Below are 21,030 nucleotides of genomic sequence, written 5' to 3' on the forward strand. Positions count from 1 at the left end.
CTGTAATCCTTGAATACCCTTGAGCAAAGAGCAGTATTGATTCGAGTCAAATTATCTGGCCCAAGGGACTGTGCAGAAAGGAGTGGGGAAGATGATACAGCCTAAAACCTGAATGAGTATGTCTTATCATCTGCTAGTATGACCATTAGTGTGGAAAGCTGCTCAGTTCCACTTACTGCCTGCTGTCTCCAACACCTTCCTCGTTCTCCCCTCCTTACACTCAGAAAGACCAAATGCCTCCTCCCATCCTTTACAAGGAAGATATTCAGAGAGCAGCAGTGAAAGACTGCAAAACAAGTTGTGCCCACCGACTCCCTCAATACTGTCCTTTGTCTCGCTTTAACAATGCTACTTTTAACATCCAGAACTCAGGAAAAATGTATTCACATCCATACCTGAGCTTGCTGAAAAACATTACCCACCCTCACCCTCTCCATAAACACACTCAAGGACTTACTTCAAGGATTGTTGGGTTGCCTGATGGATGAGAAACCCAAGGCTTAACAGACTGCCATTATGCACGTCAGAACTTGCAGACAATTCCCAGCTTCAACATGTTACACCTCTACTAGAAGTGAAAGCTGCAGTTTACCCTCTTTGGGGCTTCATCTACTGCCTCATTTCTAATTCCAGATAATCAACTTCCAACAAAACTTGAAAGCCCATGCTCTCTCACCATGCAACAAAGGAAGCCAGATTGTCCTCCTGTACTGTACACATCTGCTCTTGTACCACAACTTCTATTAGCAGATTGTTGCTTAAGAAAAACAGGCTGGCAGTGAGAAACAGATCAGCAGCTTGGCATTTGTTCTACTTGTGTAACCTTTCACAAACAGCCCTGCATTTCCATGAAAGCAACAAAACATCTGCTCGGTGCAAATACAGATATTAGATAATCCAAAAGCTGCAATGCTGTTCAAAAATTGGCTCAATGGATACAGAGAAACCAAAGTACACTGACATTCAGATACTTTAAAACTTCTAAGTGAAATTTTTTAATTTCTAAAAACCCATTTACAGTAAACTAATATTTAAATAATGCTTATGCAGTCAACAAGGGTTGACATCAACCCCTCTCAAGTGTTCTTTAGTAGTCTACCAACACAAAGTGCCGCTAGTATGTTCTGAAACACTCTGAGGGCATCTTTTGGTGACAGAGCTAAGCCACTCTATCAGCTCGCTTCTTCAGAGAGGATTATTCCCATTCATTCATCCCTGCCCAAACCAATTGGAAATGGTGCATTTTCATAGCATTCGTTTTCTGCTAGTTTAACCCTGTGACACAGCTCACCATGAAGCCATTTCAGAGTCACTGGATATATAAGAGAAATAGCAGAAACCCAGCTAGGGATAAGGAAGTCCCTTTCAGGGGAGGCTTGCCAGTATAGTGGCTGTACTGTTGAACTGCATGCTCATGCTAATAGCTTCACACATGTGCTTGAAAGAACAATGCCCAATGTGTGTAACTACATCAGTTCCCATAAATGAGAATGATAAGACTGTATACAGAGAAAAATTGCACTTGTTCCATTGTTCCACGCTGAGAGGACATGGTGTTAAATACCGCTGTAGGAGGAAGTCAGAAGTGCTCCACAACACAGGAAAACACTTAGAGAAATAGGGGACTCGGACTTGAGACTGGAGAGGGGCAATCCAAGTGGAGATGTTCAGCGCACACTCACGTGTCAGAAAACAGCTCAAGGACCACGGCCGTAGATTACCAGAAGACAATAATCTCCTCACAGCCTTGCAGTTTTCTGACCACCCTATGAAGGACCACTCTAAGTGATAACAATAACAAAAATCAAGCCTGAGTATTATGTCTGAATCTTGAAGCGTGTATGAAGCTTGAAGTATGTATTTTGGGCAAATAGGGCATAACTCTCCTAAGGATGAGATGAAGCATTCTCTTAAAAAAGCACCTGGTTTATAAGTAATTTTTTAAACCTCAGAAATGGATCTATTTTGAAATTGCGTTGCCATATTCCAATACGTACTCACAGGGGAACAGACAAACTGCAATTATTTTTCAAGAACATGACAATGAAAATATTTAACCTGGATTGCAATATAGTTTTTAACACAGAAACTGCCACCTCATTATCATACTTACTGATGCTATAGAGCAGATTTATTACGATAAACTACCCTGCACAGACGAAGTAGAAATTCACACTTATTTCCTATTGACAGTGTCATGGCAGTGAAGTTGAAAATTTGATTAATCCATCTAGATTTTCAATACATGTAAAATATAAAAAGCTCAATTTATTTATTCAGTCCACTAAATTTCTCCTAAACCATAAGAAACTCTCTCCCTTCAGGACCATTATAGTCAGAGTGCGAGCTGATGGACAGAGCAAAAGCAGCAAACTTACACACAACGTAACTCCTTTCTGGAGTACAACAGAGAAAAGGGAACTAATAATTCCACAACCACTTTCTGAAAAACCCAAAACCTTGCTTTTAGTTCTTGAACCATTTTCAGGAGAGCTGTTACTTATAGACCTCTCTAATTTGTCCTGTATCTGAGCACTGCAATTCCACTGTTGATCACGTACTACATTATTGATTGCAAACTTCTCCCACAGAGAGCAAAAGTATGGGGTTTTTTCCTTAAAAGGAGAGCATAAAGAGGAGACACGAACTCTAACTTGTTTGAAGCACCTCTATGAAAGTAAAATTTATTTTTGTAATCTGTACCAGTGGAGTTGACTTTAAAACACAGCAGTCCCAATTTGTACTATTTTAAATCAGGATGCACAAATATGAATAACGCTCAAAATTTGAGGTGGGAAAAGGCTGGAGCTACTCTTGTTCACATAATATGGGACAGAATTGGAATAGCTGTCAAAATCTAAATGAATAGACTTGGCCTTGGAGAAACAAAGCTGCCATACCTACACTGATATCCCTCCACGTCAAAAGGAAAAGAAAAAGAAAAATTATTCCATTGTTCTTATCCTGTACGTTTTTACTGTTGTTACAAACTCATTAGCATTGCACTTGGAAAGTGGCTGAAGCACGCGTTCGCTCTCTTGCCACTGTATCATCTGTTCCTTGCAAAACTCACTCTTCAAAGCTTAGTAATCTGTGACAAAAACTAATCCATAAAACTGAAAACAAGAGGTTTGGGAAGAAATCCTGCCAGGAAAGGGGGAAGATACTGACAATTCTTCTATGCTTCAAAGATTGGGTCAAAGCAACATAATAAAAACTACAAGTCCAGCTCTTTTTATCACCTCTCAGCCAGTTTCTCTCTCTCTCATAAAACTTTGAGGGTAAGTCCCAATGAGACAGCCTGCAGTAGCAATGTGCTGTTTTGCCAAAGGTTGAACTAAGAAACTCGCTGTAGCCTTCAGCTCTTTGCATGCTCAGGTTTAGGCTGGCAGCTGATGCGGGTGTGCAGTCACTGCCTGTCTTTTGTTTTTCAGAACAAGGAGAAAACACATTTTTCCCCTCCCTTGTCTGGGAAACAGGAAATATATTCTTATAAAGACTCTCCCACATACAGACTGGGCAGGAAAAAGGTGGAGTTTGGCAACATTAAGATTTGTTCTTCAAATGCAGACCAGTAATTATTCTAAGGTAAGGGACAGGATGGCTGGGCTTAGTAATGTTTACTCACCCTGGTGCTGCTGTTTCCAAATGTATTTATATTTCATGCAGACTTACCCATAAACATAAAAATCAGTTATTTTTACCTGAGTTTTCAGGTGGTTAGACCCTTGCACAGACTTTGTTTACCTTTACATAAAGGCAACAAATGCAGAGAAATATGCCTTTTTAAATAACTGTACAAGTTACTTAGTTCTTAAGCTCCTTATAAAGTGGCTAGACATTTTTATCCTTATTTTATAAATGAGACTATACTGTTTCAAGTGCAGAATATAGCTCCCCAGAGCACACTAAAAGCTCTACACCTCCAGTTCAGAAACCATAAGCTAGTAGCAATATTGTCTTTAGCTCAGGAAAAAAAAAAAATTCATTAGGACAGAAAAGTATGTGGGTTTTCTATGAATGTCAGTCACTTGATAACTGTAACTTGTATGTCTGGAAGGACAGATCTTGTTGATCGTATGTATTCCAGGAACTTATATTAAAAGCTAGTAACAGGAGAAAAAACTAGCATGAACACAAAGAAGGCTCTCCACTGAAAAAAATCCTGAGATGCTGGTTTGAAACTACCTGTGTATAAGCTACCCCAAAAAAATTCTAACATAACTTACTAAATCCAAAAGTTAAGTATCTGACTGTTTTTTTTTTTTTTTTTTCACTAGCCAGGGTCTGAATGTTTTTGTGACCACCTACATCAGAAATGCAGAACCTATTTTATATAAATACCATAGAAGGTCTTTCTAGCCATTGGTTGTGGGGAGGGGGAAAAAACCAACCTTAGTAAAAATATTCAAAAAGTTGAACCGTGGGAACAGCTGTGGATGATACAGACGACTCTGAAGGAATACAGTGCTGACTGCTTATCCTCAGTGGGTACCAAGAATATATATAGAGTTTGCCTTTTGTTTTCATATGGCATGTCCTAGCCTACTTTTAAAACGAAAAATTTTGAATGAGATTATTCTTTGTAACATGCTCTAAATTCATTCTAGGCTTAGAGCTTTTTAAAAGCTTTTCATCACAGAGGGATCACACAATTTGGTAAAAACATTAACTTTTATCTAATTTAGATCCCAAATTGGTAATCGGGCAGAAAAAAATACTGGAATGTTCTCAGTATCCAGCTCTTTCAGAGTTTATGCTGCCTATAATAAGAAAAGCTCTAACATTCACGGAGTGCTATTAATCAGCAGCTCTCAAAATGGTTTAAATCACATTTTTATTTTCTGTAGCATGTGCCTCCAACATAAATTTGCATAATATGCCGGTATCATATTCCTCCATCATAGCATACATACCACAACTTCCAGCTCATACCAGTGCAGTCCATGCACGTACCCTGACGCATCCCCTCTGCCACTCTCCCTCCCTCCCCCACCTGCCAAAATCCCCAGCATCCTACCCGTTCCAAGGGTCTCCAAGCATGAAAAGAAGACCCAGCTAGTTTTCCAGCTTGTTGGCTGGAGACAACAGGCTCTCCTGCCTTGCTCTTTGCCATAGCTGCCTACCTTTTCTTCTCATATCTCCTGAACCTTGGATCCACTTGAGAAGACAGTGGCGAGGAGCACACCACGCGGTTGGTTCCAATGCTAGAAAGCGGACCAGTCGGGAATTCGGCGCAGGCAAGCTCTGCAAGAAACAAACCACTCCCAGCACAGACAACCTCCTCCGGCATTACGGCACAGGGTCCTGTGCGTAACAGCTCTTACTGCACTGCTCCAGTGCTCCCGGCTTCCAGGTCACCTCAGAAAGGCACCAGCATCAGTTTCAGAGTTCAAGGCATTCCCCAGAAAGCACTTCATACCCTGTGGCTTGGAAATGGCTACAGAAGGCTATTAAAAGATAATTTTCTGATCGCAAAACCTTCTCTAAAACAACAATCAGCCCCTATGCAAATCTGCCCAGTCCCTTCTACATCAGACAACAAGAGGGAAACCAAACAAAGCGAATGCACAGTACTCTTCCATGAAAGAGGTGTTACAGACCTACAGAAATAATGTTTTGAAAACAGCATTTTTTGTTTAAACCATACTCTGGAACACAAAAAGAAATGTCCCTCAAGACATGAGCAGCCAGTACAACCAGCAGAAATAAAAGAGAAAAGCTCCTTTGGCAATGTGGTTGATTTTATGTGAAATCTAAGTTGCAGAGTAAATGCTTGGGTAACTCCAAGACCCCCCGTATCACCTGGCCTTGTGCAAGCGAAGATGCAGCGCAGAGCTCCAACTGGCCTCCTCTAAAGTGATCTTTCTCTGCTTGAATGCATCACACGCAGAGTTTGCTATGTTATCCACCATCACAGAAAGCATCTAACATCCAAACTGCTTAGTATTAGAGCGCTAAACTGGACGGGACTCAATCTCTCTCAAAAAGCCATATTCCAACCACTGAGAAATCAAATAATTTTAGTGAAAATATTGAATAAACCTGCAAAAAACTTGCTTTTTTTCAGTTCCTGAATAGCTAACCTAATTTTTGCTTGTTGAGGTGAGGCTAAACAGTCTTTTAGAGCTGAAAAAAAAGCTTTTTTTAATTATCTGAAGTGCAGTGAGAGTCCTGAGCATACTACAAAATGCAGCATTTAACCCCATAAAAATATTTAAATATGTAGTCAATGTATTTCCTCTTCAGTGTTCTATGAGCCACCAGTCATTACAAAAAACCCCTAACAAGCTACATGAAATCAAATTATAATGAAAAAAATATTAAATTCCCCTCAGAAAACTGCCATGTTACTGTATCAAGAATATACTCATAATTAAAACTGAGAAAAACTGGGAAAGCAAAGACTTGTCTTCGAAAAGATTAAGTTCAACACCTTTGAGTAGTGTAGCTGCATGACTGCCATGAAATAAAGCTCCCAAGCCAATAAAACCTGACATGCCCATAAAGTCAGCGTGGTGCTGTCAGCTACCTAACATTCAGCATTAGGATCTCTCCTGCCAATGCACAATGTTTCATTATCTTTAGCATCCATCGGCATTGATGCTGTTCCCTCCCACATAGTATAAGTTAAAAAACTCACATTTTCGTTCAGCTGAGCTAGCAGCGCTAAGCAAAGTGCTGGTTCATCCTGCGTAACTGGCAGGACAGAGGTTTGGGAATGGAAGATGTTAAAAAAAAATCATTAACAGCTTTTGCTTTATTTTTCTTTCTTAGCTTTAGAACACACCATAATCAAGAGTCCCCTCATACAGCTATGAGGAAAGAAACCTCAATTAACATCGTCATTATTGTAGGTACGGTTTGACAGCAGGTAAGGGAAGAAAACAAGCTCCCACTCTATGTTAATGGAAAGCTTGAATTCACTGAGAAAAGCTTTTAAAATGACTATATTTAATACATTTGTTCATTATGCTTTCACAGTAATACCCCATTAAAAAGCTCTAGTCCTCAGAGCATCTTAGGCAGAAGAAGCAGAAGTAAACTGTCCATTGCATATTAAGCTATTGAATCTCCAATTCACAGTAACTGGTGTAAAAGTTTATTTACTGCCCCTAGTTATTATTAATGAGCTATGAATTGGGATGTTAATAGTTCTAGTGTACAACAGATAAATTATATGGCTACTTTTAGTGGGCACTTATTACCCTGCATATATACTACCTTCATTATAAGCCCTGACCACGCTACATACTCCACAAAGCAGTTTACTTGGGGGGAGGGAGGTGGCATAGAAGGTGCAAAAAAAAAAAAAAAAAGTTAAGTGTCTGAAGTGTTTTGTTGTTTCCTGTTCTGGCCCCAGGTTGTTAATGGAACAATACCTTTGTAATACTCAAATCCTAATATGAGCATTTATCACCACCTGAGATTCTGTATAAGAGCAAGGATGACAGTTTCCTTGAATTTGTGCCACAACATTGTTTTATATCAAGAGGTGAGACATTTCCCGTAAGTAAATACATACACTGGGGCGGGGGAGAAGAATATACACTCACAAGACCTGCAACAGCACATTCTGGAGTTCAGAATTAAATCTTTGCTTCTGGTAAAGACTAATAAAATATTTGTGAAGAGTTACTGTTAGCTGCACATAGATAAGCTATGAGAATGAACATATATTCCTATAGGTTATACTTTGATTTAATTATTTCCAAAGGGTAGGAGACTAACTGATCAGACCAGTTTTAAGAGTATGTATTAAAATGAGCATCTTTCTGATCTCAGAAAGATAAAATAAAAATCTCAGCCCGAGATTTTTATTTCTTAACCACTTTTTCACATAAAAACAACAAAGGTTTTTCCAACTAAAATATCATCTGGCATAAAGTACTACAGTTTCAGAATTACATTACAAGATTATTCTACACTACATGCTCCACTGATCTGAATAACTGGCTGATCAAGAGGTTACCCCAAAAAAAACATTTTATATTTAAATACTTATTTCCTCTAAGTCATCTGCAGCATTCACCATGAAGAAGGCCCAGTTCCAAATCCATATTTGGGAACAGCTCTATTAATATAACAACAATGACTCACAGTGTGAGTTCTAATGAAATCTTCTATTTAGAAGCATTATGTTTATAATACTTTCCCCATATAAGGCTTACAGTTTAAATCTTTACGCATACATTGTTAATGAATATAAAAATGCTTAAACTACTTTTGCCTGCTCACACATGCAAAAAAAATACCAAAGAAAACACATGTGAGATCATAAATCTTGTGTTGTAGAACAAATGCTACCAGAACAGCCAGGCTGAATATAGAGGACAACAGTTGAAAAATAATACCCACAATCTCTATAAAAGAAACACCATTCCTGAAGGTGATGATTAACTCAAAAGATTCAGAATTACAATTCTAGAAGTGGTTTGGTATTTCGCACCATGTTTCCATCTCCCTCTACTTGGCAAACATCCTGTCACCTTCTCACGTAAGGTGGACAGCAGCAGGACTGCCCAAGATACGTAAATAATGCCAAAATGTGGTGGAATTGCGGCAAATGGTAAGTTCTTGTCACCAGGCAGTGACAGTCAGACTACTGTGAGCCCTACTGCGTGCTTTCAAGACCCCTGCATTGATCGTCACTCTCTTCCTCCAGCTTTCAACGGCTCATACCTCTCTCCACAGTTTCTACTGCAGAGCCAACAGTAAGGTCAGAGGGGTCTTTTTCAGGCAGAGCCCTGGCAAGAGCACAGCAACCAGAACCTGCACTAACGAACCTTCAAGGCACAGAGCACGCAGCAGTGGTCAGAAACAGCTACCAGCCCTTCCTGGCTCCACTGCTTGCTGTGGGTGGGGAAAAGGCGCTAGGCTGAAACCCTGTCCTGATCATTTGGCTATGTCACCAAGCAGTAATGTGATGGCAAACATGGGGTGCAGAGGAGTGGAGTAGGAGACTTGGGGGAAAGTATTTTATAAAGGAAACCTCTGCTCTTTGTGAATGAGAACATTTGACACATTTTGCTTGTCCTTAGGGGCCGTTCTCCCTCTATACACACCCAGCGGTCGGAACATTCTCAGATCTCAGTCTACATCCAAATGCACAACTGAAATGTCATCCCTGCATATACTGCAGTAACCCTCCTCCTCCAAAAAAGAACAAAATAGGGGGCATTTTAATGACACATGAGAAGCCACCTCACTTTGTAACTGAAGCGTACAGAATGAAAATCACTGTTGGCTTCAGAAGATGGAAGAGCAAACCTGCACAAAGGGCTACAGCTGACCAAGAAAGTACTGAGATCACCTGGAGGCAGCCAGAGTTCAGTCAGCTGTGCTGGCACAGTGCATCTTGGCTTACATTTTTTGACACCATAAAGCATTCTAAAGACGACTCTCCAAAAATGGATTCCCAATCCAACAAAAACTGAAATGGATAATATACATTTTTTGCCTTAATCTGATAAATCTGTGCTGTGCTTTCCAAGGATTACAGTCTGTATTGCTACCCTGAGATTTTCCCTTCTTTCGTGATAGAAACTGTGGTAATTTGGGAAGACTGTAAAGCAGTTCAAACAGCTGCTTCTCCTCAGATAAGATATTTGGGTGTTCATACTACTTCTGTCTGCCAGATGAGCTATTTCAACAGGCCTTCATGAGCTATTTGTCACATCCTTTAATGCTGTTTTTCCTGCAGTTGCAACAATAGTTAATAAAAAAGCCTTCTGAAGCAGACTTATTACGCTCTTTCTGATTTCTACTTTTTTGGGCAAAACAAACATAACATACTACTTTTTCTCCTTGGTTTGCTTTGCGTCAGTACGAGATGGAAGCACACAAGAAAAATAAATTCTTTTTCAATTTCAGTGCTTGGCTCAAAATCAAGACTCATTAGTTTAAAGCAGTGGCTTGGAGCAGAGGAAACAGATCTTGGGGCCAACAACATTTTATCAGAGTCAGCTGAGCATCCATTAATCATTAAGATATTCCTAAGTATTTTGTCCCCATCCAACTTGAATTTGTTTCAAGGCATCGGTTACTTCTGCCTTTGATTACATATAAATCACCTTCATGTACACACAGTCCTGAGATGCATGCATCAAAAAAAGCATCTCCATGCAGAGGAGAACTCAGAGCATTTTCAGAAGGGCCCAGGGCAGCACTGGGTGGGAGAAGGGAGATGTCAAACTGTTTGAATTCTCAGCTGAAACACTGACATCACAAGTTAAACTTTTCAAGAAGGTTGAGCAAGTGCTCCTCAGCAGCACAAGCACTGAGATGCTAGCTGCAAACACCGCATTTTCAAAGCTTTCACCCCTGCCAGATTTCTGAATACACAATCTAGCTACATTCCTTTGGCACTTAAAAACGCCCCAGGAAGACATGCCACACAGCAGTTATTCAGCAGCGCACAGTCAGGTACAGCAATGATGAGAAGATAAAAATTATTTAATTAACATTTGAACATTTTTACTTTGTGCTACATATTTGCTTCAACAAATAACCTCTTGTACATGCTGTTCAGTTTCCATTACCATGAGTTTGGGATGGCTGCTATGCAGGAGTTGCAGAGATCATTGCTTAGTTTTAACAGTCATCTTCAGACAGTTGTCAAGTTTCTAAACCCACACTGATACAGAAAATATTGCAGACCAAGCGTACACTGCATGGTGGCCTTGTCAAAATTGCCATGCCAAGCAGAAGAGAGTGATGAGGCATCATGTGACCTACTGACCAGGGTCATCAGAAATCCCAATTCGGGTGCAATTTTACCTAGTAGACTGTTTATCAGTATATCCTATGATATTTGAAGCAAGGTCAGCAAGTTGCCAGCTGTCCAAAGGAGCTCTTCACATCTACAATTGCACAAGCTACTTAACACGGCAGCAAAGCTTTCCTACAGTGGGCATGGCCATTGTGAAGGTAAACCAGCACGGGCACGGTTCTGTCTGCACCACTACAAAGGTTATAGGAATGTGTAGGCCCATACATTATGATTTTAAAAGGCACAGGAAGCTTAGATCACACCAAAGTTCAAGCTGCATATTTGTTGTGGGTGGGTTGAGGTCATATCTTGTGAAATGCATGCTTGGATTTACAGCCTTCCTTAAGTCATTAGGAGAAAAAGAGGAAATAGATGTGTAATGAACAATATTTGTTATTTGACACCTTACCAGTGTGCAAAGACTTAGTGACTATCAATAATTCCAAATGCTAAAGGTACAAGACAAAAAAACCAAAAAACAAAACACATTTGCAAAGAGAAAAAGTGATGCTGAAACAATCACAGTACCAGTGCATTTTTCACTGTCAATAAACACAGCACCATGCAAATAAAGGGATATCTCCCAAGTTAAGATGACCTTCAAAAGAGATCGTTTATAAAAAGAAACCTTGCAATGTAAAGAAATATAATCAGCACACTGCAGTTTAGCACATAACAGCAAAGCTGACTTAACAACATTGTCAAAAAGATGCTTGCAGGTAAGATTTCTACATCAGTCTCAGCAAGATAAGGTAGGTCTCCTAACTAGTGTCCTCTGATGAATCTCAGCACCAGATCCCTCTGTCTCCACAAACGTGTAACCATTACCTGCTTCAAAAAGCAAGAGCAAACATGCCCACGTCCAGTGAGACCTGCTCAGAGAATACCTATAAATCACTGTTTCTAAGTGAAACTCTGGATTTCACATGTGTTTCTAGTTTATATGTGTACAGTTCTTACACTACTATCAACTGAGGTACAATGGAACAGGAGAAAGGCTAGGCAGGGGGATCTTTTTGCTGGTATTAGGTTTGAAAACATTTTCAAGTATCTTCACTCCCCTTGCAGTCTTCCTCCTCCTTTATGAGTTTACAAGTGCAATCAGAGCTCGACCAAATCATACCCAAAGAAAAGACTAATTATTGTGATGACTCTCGCTACAGTTCCTTGTTTACAAGCAAAATTACAAACAAGAATCAAGATTTTCCTGAAAACTGGATCAAATATCTGCAGTTTTGGGGAGTACCTTAAGATGTCAAAGGCAGAACCATTAAAAGGAAAAGTGAGCATCTTTATGCAAAAGACATAAGGGTCTTCACGTAACCCCTGTACCATAGAGACTGGGCTTCTCCAGTCACCCCTTTTGGTTGCCTCATCCAAGATACCAGCATCACCTAAACGAAAAACACTATCTAGAGCTTGATAAACCAACCTGCAAGAACTTAATGAGTTAGGCATGGTTTATTTACTTTTTAAGAACATCTGGATGCAGTATGTAAGGAGAAGATGTTGCACTTTTGTTTTAAAAGTTAAGGGTTTAAGCAGAATTCTTGTTCTCCTTACAAATGCTGTTACATCCTTTAATGTGAACTTCCTTCAAATTCAATAGCTCCAGTTTACAAAATAAGATTCGATACAGTAGGAAGGTAGTGACTTTTGATGTAGAGAATTCCCTCCTATTGCTCTTGATGCACAACTTCTATGTTTTAATATTATTAAACATTTAGCATAACACCACCTTGTCCGATTCAGAGTATACTTGGGAAGTTTACCACCATACTCTGCAGTTATATCTCTGAACACATTGATTATCTTGAGGTACTCACGTTTGGCTGTACAAACCACCTTCCTTTTTTTTTTTTTAAAAAAAAAAAAAAAAAGAAGAGAAGCTTGGTTTTCATGCGCCACACTGTAAACAGTAATCCTGTGGTAGCTATGTCCTCGCCATGTGCAGGTACCTGCTGCAGCAGTGTTCGTATTTGCCCTACAACATTCCACCCCAATAAGCTCCCCTCTCCTGACGTGACCTGTGTGACAGGGTGCCGCTCCACCTGACAAGTGGAACACACTGTTCCAAACAAAAACCCCTGAAGATCAAAACAAGCCTTTCTGCTGACAGGCCAAAAGTTTAGGCTAAACAGGAAAACATACTTAAAGCTCTTTTTCCATTACCTTGCATTATTAAACCATCTAGGCAAGAGATAAACATAAAAGGAATTTCTTTAATTAGATAAATTCACTCCTCAGCATCTGTTGTTTAATAGAGCAAAGCACATCAGCATGTTACAATCAGATAATACTGGAGTCTCCCACAAACTCACAGTTGAAGCTTCTTTTTCATGTAAGCATTTGGGTGCCACTGGTTTTACTCACTGTAACACAACACTTCCAGTTAAATGCTTGCCATAAAGTGTAATGCCAGGTATGCACTGGGCCACAACAAGTGAAATTCCTTAAAATGATTATGCAGCGTCTTGCAAGTTAGAACAAGGCAGAACAGATGCACAGGGTGATCTTGCACAACTTATTTCCCTGAAGTTCTATACCATGCATTCATTTCTAATAAACCTCAAATCAATTAAAGACTGTGCTTCCTATAACTAAAATCTAAAAATTTCCTTTAACATAAGAAATATCCATTACGTTTTGCATTTCACCACCATTTCTTAATTGACTCTCTAAATTAAGATACTCTCTCAAAGGGTCAAAAACCTCTGCCAAAAAAACCCAAGTTAACGCCAGAATATTCTTAACCTCTCTCTGCTACAAACTCAATCCCACTGAGTGACAAACTCCTGACAGCTTAAAACCAAATGCTGTAATATAGTAACTTTCAATTATGTTTGATTTTATATGCAGTCAGATAATGAAATTTTTATTATGGTTATAATAAAAAAGTTAAGGATAAGCCAGGAAGATGTTAGCATCCATCTACATTGCCATTAAAAAAAATAATCCAAATTTAATTTAAAAATTCTAAAAAAATCAAATTTAAACATATGTTGGCAAAGCAAAGGACCCTTCTAAAGTGGCATTGGGCAAGCCAGTGCAGGCAAAAACAGTGCAGACCAGCTGAACAACACTGCCAAAGTACTTCCTATCTGATCTGGTTGCACTGCTATATCTGCCTCTCTGGTGCAGAGATTGCCAATCAAGTGCGCAACGGACCATGAGTCTAAAGCAACTAGGCAGTTTTGGGCTAGTCTGCACGCTTGTACTCTGAAATATATCTGGCCTTTTCAGGAATGCAGCACTAAGCCAACTGCACTTTTCACAACACTTATTCTGTACAGAAGGTTAAAAGCAGCAGCAAATTAAAATATAACTCCGAGACTAACGACTTTCTTCATTTGTCAAGTCACCTGCCAGGTACTAATAAACAGTTAACACAGCACTGTGGAAATACAGGTCCTCTTCAGTTCAGGTATGCTGTGCTGAGAAATAAAATTTACATCATATGAATACATGCAAGAATCTGCTTTAATGAAATTAAGTGCAATTATAAAAAAAACCACTTTCACCAGAGAATTGTCTATTTTCAATTATTACAAAAAGATTCCTTAAATGAGGAATATCTAGTTAGTCATCTTCTTTACAGTAATGGTATACGCTCTGTTACTGAGAGGATTTAACAGCAATGAGGGAGGAAGAAAAAAAAAATCAGTATTTTTAAAACCACAAAACAGTAAAGTAACTAAGAGTAGTTTTAAGTACTTGAAACTATTTAAACTAATTTTTTAGACTGACTAAATTTTAAATAATTTCTATTCCCTATCAGGGAGCATCACATTTAATGATTTTAGCTCTTGTTCATATCAAAAGCATGGGGTGTTTGCTGGCAAATGCTTAAAATAATTACCACGGGCATCTCGTCGGGAATCACACAGTTCCTAATGCTTTGGTGGTTTTACTGAGCAGATCCATCTCATTTTAAGACACAGACAACTCTAACCTGCCCCCACCAAATGCACGCACTTTAAAAAGCAATCTAACAAAATGTAGAAGAAAGCAAGCCAAATAAGCTGCATATTTCATATGCTGCAATCCTCCGGTCTTTTTGAGACAAAAGACTTGGTCTCATGTACCCTGGCACGAGAAAGAAAAAGGCTTCCATTTTCACGTGGTTTTAATGATGAAGATTCAAAGGAGGATGCAGGCTCTTTCTTACCCGTTCAGCGTGTATGAACCATTCCTCTTGAGTCTCATACTTGCAGATAAGAATCTTAGAAAAAAATCCAGAATGAGGTGGTTTGTCCTCTGCTAGACCAGAATACAGGCACCTGTTTGGTGGTTGCGCTTTTTGTTCGCCAGGGGATCGCTTTCCTGTTTCTCTGAGTCATCAGTGAGGAACAATGCGAAACCGCCACCAGAGCCACTTAGCAGGAAGCCCAGAGGAAACTGCCTGCAGCCAAACAAGAGTCTGGAGGTGTAAAATCTCCCCAACACACCTCCAACAAAACCTTGGAGGCCACCAAGGAAAAGTAGCAAAAATTCACGGAGAAGGGGTTTTTATAAAACACCTTAACTGCTCCCTGTGTGTGCAAGAATAAATCTTGCAGAAAGCTGTATTTTATTCGTGAGCTGCTCTTCTTCCAATTAGTCTGAAAGCAGCTTCAGATCTATTCCCTCCTTCTCACAAGCCCTGCTGTGACTGGCACTCGATAGTGATATATTGATAGTGAATATCACTATCAGCACTACCCTCGGAGCATAAGGCAACTAAACAAGAAGCCCTAAATAACAAATACTCAGACTTTTCCGTGTTTTTTCTACCCCTAATATCAAGTTGGAAACTACACGTGTGGAAAGGGACACACAATTAGTGGTTAAAAGGTTTCTTTTCCTTTTCCTTGTAGAAAGTTAAAAACAGGCAGATCTAAAGTCACGCTCGAACGCTACAGAGGAAAATATCCTCTAGCAGTCCCGTCCTGGGCAGGCTGCCCTGCATAAATCACACCATCGCACTGTCTCCGACGAGGCTGTTTTCCTTCCCTTTCTGTTCACCCTACCAGTCCCTGATAGCTGGGAACTAAACAGCTGCACAGCTTAATGTCTGGACCAGAGGGATGAATCTACCACACAAAGCAAAAATTACTCCAGATAATTGTTGATCATTTACTGTCTGTGAACAAATCGACACTGACTCAAGTAATAAATCACATGAAAAACATTTTTAACAATGAATGTTGACATGACTGTCACTTGTGGCCTAGGTGACACTACTCTAGGATAATGGGAAAATTGCACGCTAGCCAAATACAAAGATTAAATATTCACTACCTAAACAGAGGGAAGCAATGAGCAGGGTCCCACAGAACTCCGGCCTGAGTACAACATTATTCTGTATTTTAATGGCCCAAATGTCTAAAGACGACATGTTTGTCAAGCTGAATTTTCATCTTGATCCCATCTTTCCATTGTTCTTTCAGATTTGTCATCTGAAAATTTAACAGTTACAGAAAAACAGCCTAAAAAATAGGAGAATCGCTTAACTTCTTTCTAGGTGCCTGAGTTTATACAGTTAGGTGTAATCAAGTATACCTGTATAGGGACTGATTAGATCACAAATGTTGAGAGAAAAAAGGGGTTACAATGAATTACAGGCTGAAGAAATCAACAATGTCGTACCGTTGATAAAAGGCAATGAGACTGAGCTGTACAAATACGCTGCGTCTGCAAGACAAAGTAATTTTCAGCATCTGTCAGGCCTCATCTGGAGTACCGTGCCCAAGCCTTGGCACCCTAGCTGAAGACAGATGTAGAATTATCTGGAGCCTGGGGAGCACCGAGAAGAATATTATCTATCTCACAGATGAGAAAACTGAGGGAGGAAAACACCATAACACCTTCCAAGAACACTGCTGTAAAGAGAAAGGAGACAAAATGTTCTTCCTGCTCTATCCATCACAAAGGAACTTGAATTAAGCAAGAAATAAACCAGGTTAGTATGAGATTTTTTTGTTTGGTTGTTTTTTTGTTTGTTTGTTTTAAAAGTGCAGGAACAGATTACAGAGTCTCCATTATTGCAGGCCTTTGAGATGATCTTGCTCCAGAGCTGGGGACTGACTAGGTGACCTCTACAGGTCTCTTTCACCGCTAACTTTCTATGATTTGTTTCCGTTACTAGCTGGAAGAAAGAATGAAAATTGTGCTCTGTAACCTCATGAGGCAAACTAACTCAAGTCAAACCAGACTACAGCATGCTTTAGATTTTTTCCTCAAAATAAGTTATACTGGCCATGACTGCAAATAGGTCCAATACGTTACCACCACAGTGGAAGCAGCACTCTGCTTTTATCATATGCATCAGGGGAAGGAATTACACTTCATGTTCTTCTCAACCATCAGCTTTGCAAAGATCTACCTATGTGCTGGCTGGCACCAGGCCTTGCTGTCCCTCAGGAGTGAGTGAAGATTCACTATGGCCACAGCAGAACTAGAAGTTAGGTCCCTGCAGGCAGCTACCTACCAGCGCTGGATAAAGCAGAGACAGCAGCTTAGAAGCTTATCAGAGAGAACTCGGATGATTTATTTCGTTAGTAATTTAGAGAAGTAAAAATAGTTATAGCTAATAAATCAAAAATTTTACATAAAGATAATTTCTAAATGCTATGCAAACCCAGAATCAAACAAAAACTTCAACTCAGTTTTCTTCTTGGAAGCAAAGATTTCGGGGGAAAAGTTTCTGGAGAGGTGGTCTTAAACCCAGGCTCAGAGTAAATCTGTTATGTCTTCAGTTTTAATTGAAATAACTCATGCCCCACTGAAAAGATGCATCTGATAGTATAATTAAAGCATATATGACACTGGGGGTTTTTGGGTATCTACTAATTTGCTTTGGAAGCGCACCAGCAATATGGAACGCGGGAGCTATCATGAGGTGGTGTCTGATGACTATTACTTAATAGCAATTGAGTACTATTGTAAACTGGAGAATCACAATTTTTGTAATTTAAAAAAAGCAGACCTTTCCACAGCTTTTTTTAAGCTCCTTTCTGGATGCAAAATGTAAGCAAGGTACCATGGATTTTCAGAGCATTTTGTTTTTACTGGCTACCTGATTTCTTCAAAATAAAATTCAGCATTCTGTTACTGCAAGCAGCTGCTGTTTTTTCCAAACTCTACTTCTGCTGAAAGACATCAATGCTTTTTTTCTTTTTCACTTCCCCATGCTCTTTCAGGGATTACAGCAGCACAAGGGTATGTGTTCTTTAACATCTCCATCTGAAAACTATTATAGGAAACCAGCAACTAAATATAAACTGTCCAATCGGAGCCAGAGCCAGCCACATTGATGCTGGGATCCCAAAACGCTATCATGGACAAAAGAACTTACCACAGAAACACAGTGAAAACCTACTTGCCAACCCAACTGCTTCAGAAACAATGAATTCCGCTTCAGAGAGGTCTTCTGGAGAAATGTGTTTGGTTAACAAAGATAAAAAAAAAAAAAAACAAAACCTTGTTTTTAGTCAACATGAAAATAAAGATGATAAACTCACTGCAATAGGCAACTCTATGGTGAGGCAATATGCTATACACATTATCTCCTACAGTATTTTCAATTAGCTGCACCTAAAGAAATGCTTTTCTCCTCTCTCTCCCTACATGTACACATTCCAGAGAGCATACACAAGCTGAATCATCATTACTGTGGTGAAAACACATGGGAAGAAGGAAAACATCTTGACGTCTCCTTAAGATCCCTTCTGACAAATAAAGCATTCTTACAGCCCACTTCTCTTTTATTCCTTTCCCCAAGCAGAATCCATAAACTTTAGCATGGATTATTTGTTCCCAGGCTAAACATTCATCCAATTACTGCTCTGCTTCTGAGGGGAATTTCAACAGGACCATTTGCCCCAGTTATTCTGGATGTTAGCTCAAAGTACAGTTTTTGGATAACAGAAATTAGTATGGATGATTTACCATTTTCAACCATCTCCCAGCCACTTTGTGCTTTGAAAACAGCCTTAAAAGATCTCTGTTTCAATTACTATTAAAAAAAAATTCTCCATTTAATAAGGAATTACATGTTAAGTAAAAAGCTGGGTACAGAAGAGAATAGCTAGTCCTGTACTACGCGGAAAGACTTACAGTACACTCAGAGCTTAATTATTCATCCAGGGGCAGTTTTGCATATGAATGAAGCATCTTTCTACATCTAAAAAGAAACACTCACTAGCAACCTCAGTTCTCCACATCTGGTCAGGAAAGAGAGGAGACAGTGTGCCCATATGTACCCTATTTTCCAGAGCCCTGGCTTTTTCACAACTGTTAAAGTTACTTCTACAGCATTTAGTGTTATTTTACACATATATCCTTGACCTACTCCCTCCAATGTTTTTGAAAAATCTATTTGAGTTTGTCCCACTATTGAAGAGAACAATTTACTCCCTTCCTTCTGGAAAATACCCACTAACCTAATACTTAACCTTGTTTTCTACTGTCTTGCATCATAACTTGCACTTAAGGGCTGGCCAAGTTAATTCCCAAGATAATCAATGAAACACTGAATTGTTACAAGAAACAAATTTGAGTCTACTTTTCTGGTCTGATTATATACTGACAGCACTTCGCATTAGTTCATGTATCACACAGGGCTCCAAACAACAGGTCAGTCAGGTTCACTTCTACTTAACTACTTTAGCTAATTCATGCTTAATTTAAAACACTGATATTAGAGAAACAAGGAGCTTGCAGGTCAATATCAATTGTTGCTGAATAGAGAATGAAAAAGTAAAAGAGGAGGAGGAGAACAGGAAAATTAATTCTGAGACATAGCTGGAAATAAGTGTTCTCCCCAAATTCTGCTAATTCATTCTGCACATGAAGATAGTGCTGCCTCAGCTTCAGAGCTGAAGGGATTTCTTTGCCAAAGCTGCAAAGAAATCCCATTTCAGTGGGGGTTTTGGCTTAGTATTGAAAAGAAGAAAAAACCCTGTGTAGGGACACTACAATGGTCAATATACAAATGAAAGCCATATCCCATTCCCTGTATACACACAGAAAGCCGTAACACATGAGAAGTCTTTAATTTGTTTTTTTAAGATTTTTTTTTTTTTTTTTAATTAATATAACAGCCAGTTCTGATTTAAGGCAAAGATGACAGCAGCACTGAAAGGGTTATTGCAAGCACTTCATAATAAGCAAAACAGGACAGTGTTGGAGAAAGTTACAGAACTGAAATAACAGAAAAGCAATCCGCCTGGAAACGGAAAAGGGTGGGTGAGCCGTCTACCGGACGAGGGCAAAAGCCAGGGTTTATAAATTTAGAAAAAAATACACACCCACACAAAACTTCTCAAGTAAGATGCTGGTGGGGGGGAACCCACACAACATTTTACAAGGCCTTATATAAATTTTGCCTAATCATTCTTAATGGACATCTGCCCATGGCTTAGTACAGGAAAGACCAAGCTTTCAGCATGTGCCAGACTGTCTGAAACACAAACTTTTGGCACACTGCCTGCTTTGATCCCCCACTTTGGGCAGTTTCCTGGAGATAGGTTTGGAGCGAATGAACACGGACAGATCACTCTTTGGAAGGGCTGTCCAAAAGAGTTAGTGTAATGCAAGTTTGGTATCAGACTTCACAGTGCTCGATTGCATTATTTTTAACTTATCTTAAATGATTTCTAGGTTTTAAAAACAGAAGCAGCTAGACAGAATTTAATAATTAGTTTCAGTGTTAAAGAGAAGTCCTTACACAGGGTTAACAAAGTACTGCAGCAAAATAAATTTTTCAGTGAGAGGTGAAAGTTGCCCTGCTTCATGCAGATGGATATTACGACCAGCCACGTGGACAACAGTCATTTATGCAACTGTGGTAAATGGCTGTAGAGTATAAGACACCCATTCAGATCAGCCCCCAAAAACTTCATCCATCTCAAAGGAAGGCTCATAAAGTAACATATAAATAGTAAGAGAAGACTGATGTTCTTGGCAAGAGCAGCAAGCAGGTACTTTAGAGCAGGCACTGCCCCTTCAGTCCAAGAACAGGAAGCAACTGTATGACTTACCAAAATGCCCCACCCAAGAAGTCCCAGTTGGTATAAAAGCCTCTGCTGCAAAATTTAGCTAATGATACAATCCAGAAGTCCGTAAGGACCACAGAGGGAGAACAGGAGAGAAATTTCTGAGAAAGAGACTTTAGCTAAAATTAACTACACATGATCAGGCACGTACAAATCCCTGAAGCCTATAAAACCAGCAAAAAGAAAAAGTAGTTAAGTTTTCTACTGCACTACTTGCTTCTT

General features: G+C 39.5%; 1 protein-coding gene across 3 annotated transcripts in view; it reads right to left on the reverse strand.

Moving 5' to 3' along the window:
• The window catches only part of MOB2 (MOB kinase activator 2), a 121,128-nt gene that overhangs the window by 45,979 nt on the left and 54,119 nt on the right, over positions 1-21,030 (reverse strand). Inside the window, exon 1 of one of the 3 annotated variants that reach the window (XM_082316746.1) lies at positions 14,940-14,992. The exons of the other annotated variants lie outside the window; for them this stretch is intronic. Within the exon in view, the coding sequence (XP_082172872.1) occupies positions 14,940-14,977 (38 nt within the window). The 5' untranslated portion in view covers positions 14,978-14,992. Of the gene's footprint in view, positions 1-14,939; positions 14,993-21,030 lie in introns of those variants that run through there. 3 annotated transcript variants of the gene reach the window in all.

Source organism: Platalea leucorodia, assembly GCF_965183815.1.
Source record: "Platalea leucorodia genome assembly, chromosome: 7".
NCBI classification, from domain to species: domain Eukaryota; kingdom Metazoa; phylum Chordata; class Aves; order Pelecaniformes; family Threskiornithidae; genus Platalea; species Platalea leucorodia.